Here is a 10843-nt window from a genome sequence, read left to right as displayed (position 1 = left end):
TGCTCTCGGATCAATAACTATGCTCATTTTATACTCTCGGACTAGGGACAATTGACTATGTCTTATCCATGCTCTCGGATTAATGATAAATCACTATGTCCTCTCCATACTCTCGGACTAAGGACAAATGACTAAGTCTAATCCATGCTCTCGGATCAATGACTAGTTTTAAAGTTCTACCCTCCATGTATATCTCACTCGTACTCATAAGGATATACTACTCAATATTCCTATTAATTAATTTAGGTTTACTCTGTATCCTAAATCATCATATATTATCAAATATGCTCTTAACACATATTTTAGGCAATATCAATTATTTCACACACAAACATATATTTAGTACTTTAATCAATACTTGTATTAAAATCATGTTCATGAAAGGGATTATGCACTCACTTGTTAAAGTGATGATTCCAAACTCGGGCAGCGCTTCGCTTCTAACAATTCTATTTTCCTTCGACGAAACCTATTATCATTACCGCTAGATTTTAGTCTAATATTGATCGCAACTATTTAAGAGCGATATTGTTATATGAGTGTTAAGCAATACTTTTCAACTACTATGTATAGATAAGGGCCAAACATGAAACACCGGAGGGCAGAACCATTTTGGCATTTAAGCTGTTCTGAAATCCAACAACCCTATGCGGCCCTTCAAACCAGATTCCCCGTACCGAGAGTAGTTAAAAGATATTATAATAACACTTTTTATAATACTTATATTGTTTATAGGTTCATAATAACGATATTAAACTTAAACATAAGCTATACTTAAATTAGGGTAAGCATAACTTACTTATAAGGGGGTTTGGATAGGAACCGAAAGCTCATATAACAATAGGGGCAGAACTTCCAAGCCGAAAGCTCTTTTTCTCAAAGCCTTCTGGCGCTCCGGGACTCGCCTCTTAGCACTTGGGAAGTACTAGGGATAAGGAGGGGTTTAGACAGATGTTTGAGAGAGAAAGAAAGGTTGAGGTGTGAAGAAATGGAAGAAAACTCGCACCTATTTATAGGCTGAGATCTTCGGTTACGTTGGGCGTACTCCTCTAGGTACGTTGCGCATACGAGGGGGCAGTTGTCAGTCATCCGAAGCGAAGCCGTCGGGAGGAAGCAAGGGCCGAGATTAAGCCACGTCACCCTCCTCGCATCAGCATAATCCTAACTTCTAAATTCCGTAACTTTTGCATACGAGCCTCCGTTTTCGACGTTCTTTATATCCACGCGTAGGTGGTGACGTAATCTACAACTTTCATTTAGACTCCGTCGGCTAATTTTGACTTTATTTTTAAAGTTATATTTTAACAGGCTTAGACATGTAAATTCCGTTAAAAATTCATAACTTTGTCATCCGACGTCCGTTTTTGTCAGTCATTATATTGTTGAGCTCTTATTAACGTGATCTTCAATTCTCTTTTAGATTGTGTCAGCTAAAAATCGATCGATCTAAAATTCGAATTCCGGGTTATGCACAGCTATGCTAAATCTTAGAAAAATCATAATTTCCTCATACGAAGTCAGATTTGGACGTTCTTTTTATGCATGCTCTCGGTTTGGCATATACTACAACTTTCATTTAGATCGCTAAGGCTAAAAAGTATTTTATCGCAAACTCACTTTTTACGATTCATGGTGTCGTAACGGTTTTGTCGTAAAAAGTCGACAGGTCATAACTTCTTCGTTATAATTCGGATTTCATCGTTCTTTATATGTACGGAACCCTTGTGACATATAATATAACTTGGTTAAGATTATTCATTCTAAATAATCTTCTATAAAAAAGTTATTTTTGACGCTTATTGTCTCTAAATTAACTAGCCTGAATGTACGGTCGTTACATAATGATTTGGCATGTATAAAAGGAAAAATTAAACTAATATTTGACACTAATTGATTAATTTTTAGAACAAGAACCAAAATGTAATAGGGACAAAAGACATAATAGGGACAAAAAACTTCACATAGTAAAAAAAATTGGTATTGTAGAAAAAGAGAGTAGAAGCAGGTAAAACAGTTGGTGAGGATCCGGTTGTTACCTTACCTACACTTCATGCATTCAGGTCTTTGTGGCTGCTTTGTTACTGATTTGTTAACTCTTTAAACTCTCCAACACTTCGTTCTCTTCAACCTGAAAAAGAAACATTTTGTTACATATTTTCAAAAGTAATAAATGAGATATGACGAAATAGAAAACAACTAAACACTTAACAGAAGGAGATGAAAACACCTAAACACTTAACAAAATAATAATATACTCGAAAGTCAAAACATAACAATCAATAATTATATACTTAAAAGATGAATTAAAAGAATCTGAGAGACATGATGTGAAACATCGAGAAGATTTAAAACATGTGAAAACAAAAATCAAGAAAATAGAAGAAAAAATTGAAAAATAAGATATATGTCTTCTGTATACATGCATTAAATGAATAAAACAAAACATAATCTGATTAATCTCCCTTTTGTTCATTAATTAGGATTCAGCAAAGATTACAGACATCACAAAGCAATATGAAGAGTTGAGTAATCTAATCTCCAAACTAGAGGAAGATATTCCTAAACTACAAAAGAGTTTGGTGGATGAAGAAAAAATATTAGAGGAAATTTTGGAGAACTTAAAAGGTTTATCATATATTCTTAGTTTGCCCATAAGTTGGATATAGATTATAGAAATATGGATTAGTAGTTGAAACTTAGGCATTTAGAGAAGAAGTTGCTAAGGTTCGAGCTGAACTAAAACCTTGGGAAAAAGAAATGATTGAGCACCAAGGAAAGCTTGAAGTGGCATCCACAGAAAAGAAACTTTTGTCTGACAAAGTGAGGGGCTTTTGTTTGAACTTTTGTTCCTTAAATTATGATATTTGTTATAATGATTTAATGACATAATATAACATATAACATAATATTACATTTGATTTATTAAACATTGGTAATAATTGTCTTCAATTTGTGAATGTTTTAGCATGAAGCTAGACGCGTGGCATATTTGGATGCTCAAATACAATTGGATGATATACAAAAGAAAGTTGAAACAAAGACTTCAAGCATAAAAGACATGCAAACCAAGTTAGAAAAAAACAAACTTGATTCTTCAAAAGCTCGTAAAGTAGAACAAGTATGTTCATTTTCTTGTCTCTTTTTCATTTTTTCCAACTCTCTACTCTTCTTGTGCAGTTATGTTGAAGTATGTCCACTTCTTTTGGTCTTATGTTGGGTGAGTGTTTCTATATGAAATAGGTGTTATATGCACAAAATCTGTTTCTTTTTTAGTCTGAATGAACTTTTTGAATACCAAAATCACTATTTTACCCATTTGTTAAAAACTAATGGTGGATAACAAATGAAATTTATTTCAAAACTATCATAAATAAATAAATAGTTGTTTATTTGATATTACTGTAATAATTATAAATAGTTGTTTATTTCAAATTATTGTAAACTAACAGTCGGGAACAGGAACCCACAAATGGTGCAAACGTTTACCAAAACCAACACCAAAGTACCCAAAAAGAACTTTAAATTGTTTTGTACTAATTTTGTTCATCATTATTAGAGAAGTTATAAATCATAGTACATGATAACTGTTGGTTGTGTAGGTACTAGTATTTTGAGATTCTCGAGAGTTGAAAATCTGAGGATTCAATGAGTCTTGGAGAGCACCATCACATATAAGTCAAACAGAAGGTCAAAGTGGAATCAAAAAAAGTTGAAAGTGGAGTTTTGAAAGATCGAATAAAGAAGTTGACTGGCTTAAAAGATTGGTGGATGTCAAATAGAATGTCAAAGTGGAGTCAACATAAAAGTCATAAAGTGGATCAAAACTGCTAAAAACTTGAAATCGAGCTAAAAGCTCATAAAGAATGAAAATCTGATTTGTCTTTACAGCTAAAGAGAAATCAAAAATCGAATATTGAGCTTGTGTGGAGAGAAAGAGAGACATGATTTCAATTTAGGGAAGTTTATTGTTTCAGAAATTGTGGGGGCGAGGATCGAAGAACTAAAACATTAGGAAGAGAGAATAACCAAAACATACCTTAGTCGGACTAGGGCTTGTAGAGCAATCGTCGTAGTCTCCGATCAACGAGGTGATCAGGTGAGCACGAGGTCGCCGACGAGAACTGAGTCTGAGATCACTGGAGCAGAAATAGGCCTAAGGTCGTCGGACCAGATATTGTCAGCAAAGCGAGGTGAAGTGAGAACGTCGATTGTTGCAGAGGTCAGATAACCGAGAAAGTGTTCTTGAAAAAAGCCCGATGAAAAAGCCCTAGCTAGGTAATGGTCCCTGCGATTTTGTGGAATGCGCGCTTTTGAAAAAAATTATAAGGTGACATATTTCTACACGACAGCCATTTAAAATATAAGTGTCCTTCGTGTTTGTAAAATTTTTTTTCTAATGGACATCAATTTTAGAGCGCGCACAAATCCGTGTTCTCTATCCTTCAAATTTTTAAAAACTGTTATTTTTTTACGATACCCAAAAAAAACATATCGTAAATTTGTGTCTTTCATTGTCTTCGTGTCACTAAAGGGATATTTTTTAGTAGTGATAAAAGGTAGGTGGGGCTATTTCTATAATTTTTCTTACACATGGACCAATTATGTCTATTTGAAAACTACCTTAACCAAAAAGGAAAAAAATATATTGTAGCGAATGTACTTGTAAGAACAATATCTACAAGTTTGTCCAATGTTAATGTATATAATATGGTCATGCTTACAAATGTAGTTAGTTTGTTGAATTAACATGTGTCAACTATGAAATAAAGCATAATAGTTTATAATAGCGGTGTGGAGATATTTTCGCGGTTGTTTCACTACTATGGGAAGCTTCTTGTTAACTTGTTAATTTATTAATTTAGCTTATCATTAGGTGCATGATTTAGCTCTTACATGTAAAATAGATTTGGCGGGGTGGATGAGTAAGGTTGTCGAGATTTAACCTTTTAGGATTTTAGATAAAAGCTTGTGATCATTAAGTGACAAAAGTATACCATTTTAATATTTTTGTAATAACCTTAAGCTATGTGTTATACTTATTTTTCATTTTTAATTATTAGGTGTCACGTTGCTGTCAAATCACTCTAGTTTTCTATCTTTTAAGCTATGTTACAACAGTTATTGTTCAAAAGCAATGCATAATATAAAATGGGGAAAGAGGACAGCTGAAAAGACAACAGGAGTAGAGGGGACAACGGGAGGAGAGGGGAATGGTACAAGGTTGTCGCCACACGGGGTCTTCAATCTTCAGAATTGTCCTATGCGGCATAGCGTTCCTGCTAGGACCGAAGGGCCACATCAGCACCCTGGTGAGTGTGAAGATGTATAAGAGGATGTGGCGTAGGCAACGAGAAGTGGTGTTACGGCTAAGGTGACACCTCTTAACGCCGTCATAACACAAGGAACATCCCCACCCCCCCCCCCCCAAAGGTAGGTGGGGCTATTTCTATAATTTTTCTTACACATGGACCAATTATGTCTATTTGAAAACTACCTTAACCAAGAAGGAAAAAAATATTGTAGCGAATGTGCTTGTAGGAACAATATCTACAAGTTTGTCGAATGTTAATGTATATAATATGGTCATGCTTACAAATGTAGTTAGTTTGTTGAAATAACATGTTTCAACTATGAAATAAGCATAATAGTTTTATAATAGCGGTGTGGAGATATTTTCCCGATTGTTTCACTACTATGGGAAGCTTCTTGTTAACTTGTTAATTTATTGATTTAGCTTATCATTAGGTGCATGATTTAGCTCTTACATGTACAATAGATTTGGCGGCTCTTACATGTACAATAGATTTGGCGGGGCGGATGAGTAAGGTTGTCGAGATTTAACCTTTTAGGATTTGAGATAAAAGCTTGTGATCATTAAGTGACAAAAGTATACCATTTTAATATTTTTGTAATAACCTTAAGCTATGTGTTATATTTATTTTTCATTTTTAATTATTAGGTGTCACGTTGCTGTTTAATCACTCTAGTTTTCTATCTTTTAAGCTATGTTACAACGGTTATTGTTCAAAAGCAATGCATAATATAAAATGGGGAAAGAGGACAGCTGAAAAAACAACAGGAGGAGAGGGGACAACGGGAGGAGAGGGGAATGGTACAAGGCTGTCGCCACACGGGGTCTTCAATTTTCAAAATTGTCCTATGTGGCATGGCGTTCCTGCTACGACCGAAGGGCCACATCAGCACCCTAGTGAGTGTGAAGATGTATAAGAGGATGCGGCGTAGGCAACGAGAAGTGGTGTTACGGCTGAGGTGACACCTCTTAACGCCGTCATAACACAAGGAACATCCCCCCTCCCCCCTCCCTCCTTCTCATTAAGGGGTTGTTATGGCATATCTTGTTGTGACGAAGAAGGAATTAAACACCTCTTTTGATTGGTTGTTGCCTTCGGCAACAAATGAAATTCTTTCTTTCTTCCTTTTTTTTCTATCTCTTAACATATTATAACATATGTATACCACCTCATTTTTAGTTATTGTTATGTTAACATTTGATATGACAATTTTGGATGGTATAAGATCGGACCATATGGAATGCTCGAAGGCTTAATTTAAAATACATATCGAATGAACCACTAAATTTTGTTTACTTTTTGTTCGGGTAGACAAGAGTGGGTCCCATACGCAACCATATCTAATGTTTGAAGAAAGCATGACGTAATCGAGAAAGATGGTGCAAGAAGCATGAGCAAGGACTCTCACTTGCATACATAAATACAAACCCTCCACATCCACTCGCTCATATCCCAAGGAAGCAAAAATATGGGTGACCTTCACTCTATTCCGTACTTTAGCACCCTCCCCCATACCATTCATCATGCCTCCTCTTCCTCTCACTACTGTAATTCTTCTTATTCATTCTTTCTGTGTGTAAGTACGTATGTTATGCATACGCTGATTTTGAATGGTTGTGTTGCAGCTATGGACATCAACGACACTTCTGCATTCCACAGTCAGTCACCTTTGCATTCTGACGATCTCTCATCAGGTTATCTTGAAGATGCGTTGTTTGAATTCAGATCTAAACGACGTAGATTGCTTCTCTTCCATGAGGATCAATATCAACCGATCTACCAAAACTCCACAACCTCATTTCCTGTAATTCGTCTAGCTTTATCTTCCAACTTTCAGTTTTGATAACAAGTTAGATATATGTTCTAACATGATGTATGAATCCACAGAGCTACTGTAATTCAAACTCCGTTGAAGACATGGAGAATTGTTATGAGAATTTCTGCAAGTTTTACACAGATGATAATGGAGATGAGAGAGAGATGAAAGGAAGGGGAATAGAGGAGACGAATTCAACTTCATCTTCAGAAATAACAAAAAGCAGCATCACTACTTTTGAAGAGACACTTCTTTCTTCACACCATTCCCTTTTCACTGGTAAGTCTTCTCTTTCACACCTACTCAATCACCAACCCTCCTATAATTAAATAATCGGTTTTTATGTATAATAACATGTCTAATTTTCATTGAAAACTAATAATAGTTTTTTAGTTTAATTTACTTAATAATACAACAAGATTTAAGCTTCTTGTTTAAATTCTTTTTATTAAAAAAGAGTATTCTAATTGAAAAAAGAAACTGTAAATCTTAGTTTTTTTTTTTTTTTTGCTTTTTTTTTGTTTTTTGTTTTTTTTTTTGTAAAATTGTTCCAATTTTGACATTCATTAACTGATTTCTCGGTTAAGAATTAAAAACCAAGAGTCAGAGAAATACTACCATTTTGGTTATTCCATCATCTTCAATACAAAGTGGTTATTTACATAGGTCAATATCATTAATTAAACATTCAGATTTTATTAAATGTTTTCTTTGTCTAATTTTCCAATTTTATATATAATTTACTTAATTGTTCAATTTTAATCTTTTAATTCTATTTAATCCTTAAAACTTAATTATTTTTACAATATAATTTGTTTTATTTAATATCGAATATTAATTATTATATTGGTAACTGTTAATTATTTATTATTATAATTAGGAATTTTATCGTATTTTTTTATTTAAAAAGACCGACACATATAGTTATTTTTATTGTTTTGATTAACTATTCCATTTTATGTCTATAAATTAAAATGTCGTTATAAAAATACTAAATATGTTTAGAATAACTAAACTAAATAATAATGTTTTAAAAAAAATGATAAAAACACATTAACTATTAAAAAAAAAAAGAACGATCAATAATCGAAGAACGTTTATGATAACAGTTTTTTTAAAATAAAGTCGGTAAATTTTGGTGTATAATTTAATATTTTTCTATATTTTAGTGAATATAATAGTTTGAAATGTTCCTCAAAGAAAAAAAAGGAAATTAGATGACAGAAACCCCACATGCATGCATGCTGCATGCATGATCATGATGCGATGTACATATAATGATGGTGTTTCATTGGCTGACCAGTTTATTTTTACTTGGAATAAATTCCATTATCTACAATAATTCTCAAACGTATCATTTTTTTTCCTCCAAATTAATGCAACGCTTAAGTTAGGGTGATTGTACTCTTGTTATCTTAAAAGTACTTTTCCCATTATTTTTATCAATACGTCAAATCAAATAATTAATAATAATTGTATTTTTTACTTTTTATTATTGTTATCTATTGTCATTGTCATTATTTTTTTTATGAAGGATGTAATATAATATTTTAAAACACAATTTACATATTAATCGATGCACAGAAAAGATACATCAAACAATTAGGTATATATACAAAATAAACTTTATTTTGATATCATCTTTAACTTATTAATGTAATGATAACTATTTGTAATAATATTCATGTCTCAAATCAAAAAGTTCATTTTTATAAGTTAAATTTATTTTTCATACAAAGCATAAAAAACAAAATTTTAAGTAAAAAGATATACTAAATTTTTAGTGTATCTATTTTGTAAATCATAATAAATATTAAATAAGAGTTGTGATATTTACCAATGGGTCTTTGAGTTAGCAGTAAAAAATAACTCTTTCAAAACAAAGGTCATGAGTTCATGTTTTTTACAAGAATACATAAATAATATTTAGCAGTAGGTTAGTTTGTCGTTTAATAAAGTTAGTTTGTCGTTTAAAAGTGACGCCTATTGTTCATTATTATTATATTTTTGCAATAGAAAATCGTCGATATAAGTTACGTTTTAGTTTTATCTTATTACTAAAAAATGACTTTTCGAAAAGGTCATAAGTTAGTTTGCCGTTTAAAAGAAATTGTAATATTTATAGGTCTTCATTTTATTTTATTTTATTAATTAGATGTAATACCCATTGTTGTTCATTATTTTTACATTTTGCACTAGAAAATCGTCGATATAAGTTACGTTTTAGTTTTACCATATTACTAACAATAAGAAAATCTTTTATTTTTCCCCTTAACTTACATAACATTTTTAGCTATACTTCTTTTATTTTAGATTCCTCCAAGTTTTGTGTTTCAACACGTGTTATACATATATACTTGCATCCGAGAACACACATGTGGACCACTTGATGAATGTCATAACATGCAAATACATAAAAACTGAGGCATGACTTTTGATCAGTTGGGTACTCTAAAAAGACTGAAACATTGTTTACACTAAAGTAGTTCAAAACCAACTTTAAACTCATGACTTGTGATCTTTATAGCTTTCAAATTCTTGTTTATTCTTCACTTTCAACGTGGTTGACAATGAAACAACACCAACATATATATCTTGAGTTAGTTTAATAACTATATATATATATATATATATATATATATATATATATATATATATATATATATATATATATATATATATATAAAAGGTTATTTTTGTAACTATGGTTGAAATATAATCATAAACCAAACACAAAAATAGTAACGTACATCTTGCATTTATCTGCATCACAAAATCCTATTGTTATTTCAATCTATTAAAGCATTGTTGATATAATTGTTGTTGCATTAAGACGAGAATGTTATAATTAAGTTGATCATTCAAAGTATAATATTGTAATAGTATGAAATAAAAGTAGGATGCTCTGATAAAACAAATCAATGAAAGTACATTGTTATTTCTTGTAGCAACCTTTATTACATTACATGAAACTTTACCATCGTGCTTTGTTTTTGTTATGTAGGAGCAAGAAACGAAGAGAGAAAGAGGAAGCTTATAACAAGAGTTGTATATCCTTTTGCATTGGTGAAGCCAGGAGGATTTAAAGGAGACATGACACTGAATGACATAAATCAGAGAATCCTAATGCCGCCAACAAGGCCCTTGAAGCATCCGGTGGGTGACTTTGCATGTCGACCACTGGTTTCACCCGGCGGACCGGGACTCTCCGGTAAGGTGGTGGTGGCTCTAACCCGAATTCATACACAAGGGAGGGGTACAATCACTATTATTAGGACTAAAAATTAGTATATGGGATGGATACCAACAAAAAATTTGAATGGTTGGTCTTGAATTGTATAGTGACAATTAGGGGTATGTACTTGAAAGTAATTATTTATTGTTTTTTAGAAGTAGTATATATATAAAAAAAAATTTATATACATAGACTGTTGGGATTTTATTCAAAAATTATTTAAAAAACATAAACAAAGGAACATAAGACTTTAAATTTGAACAAAATAAAACTAGTTTTATTCCCATCAAAAAATCATTTTGCAAGACTTAGAAAGATAAAAACAACCATAGAAAGAAAAGTGTTACAAACTTTAAAGACATTGATTCTTATGGCAGATTGGAAGTTAATGAAGTGTGACATGAAACTTCAAGGTAGAAGTTCTCGAGAGATATCCACCAACAATAAATTAACTTGATAAGATGCTAGTCTTCTTCTTGT

The 10843-nt window shown here is 32.1% G+C and overlaps 1 protein-coding gene across 1 annotated transcript; it reads left to right on the top strand.

Moving 5' to 3' along the window:
• The first annotated feature begins 6724 nt into the window (after window positions 1–6724).
• LOC145116493 (uncharacterized) lies at window positions 6725–10523 on the top strand. The gene is made up of 4 exons (XM_079052834.1): window positions 6725–6859; window positions 6938–7116; window positions 7200–7407; window positions 10133–10523. Exons 1-4 carry the CDS (start codon window positions 6781–6783, stop codon window positions 10414–10416), a joined length of 750 nt encoding a protein of 249 aa, XP_078908960.1. The 5' UTR covers window positions 6725–6780; the 3' UTR covers window positions 10417–10523.
• Window positions 10524–10843: the final 320 nt, after the last annotated feature.

Source organism: Lactuca virosa, chromosome 5, assembly GCF_052849685.1.
Source record: "Lactuca virosa cultivar CGN04683 chromosome 5, Lactuca_virosa_CGN04683_v6, whole genome shotgun sequence".
In the NCBI taxonomy this organism is placed as follows: Eukaryota; Viridiplantae; Streptophyta; class Magnoliopsida; order Asterales; family Asteraceae; genus Lactuca; species Lactuca virosa.
Note: the sequence above shows the minus strand (reverse complement) of the source record. Positions and strands in the feature narration are given on the sequence as shown.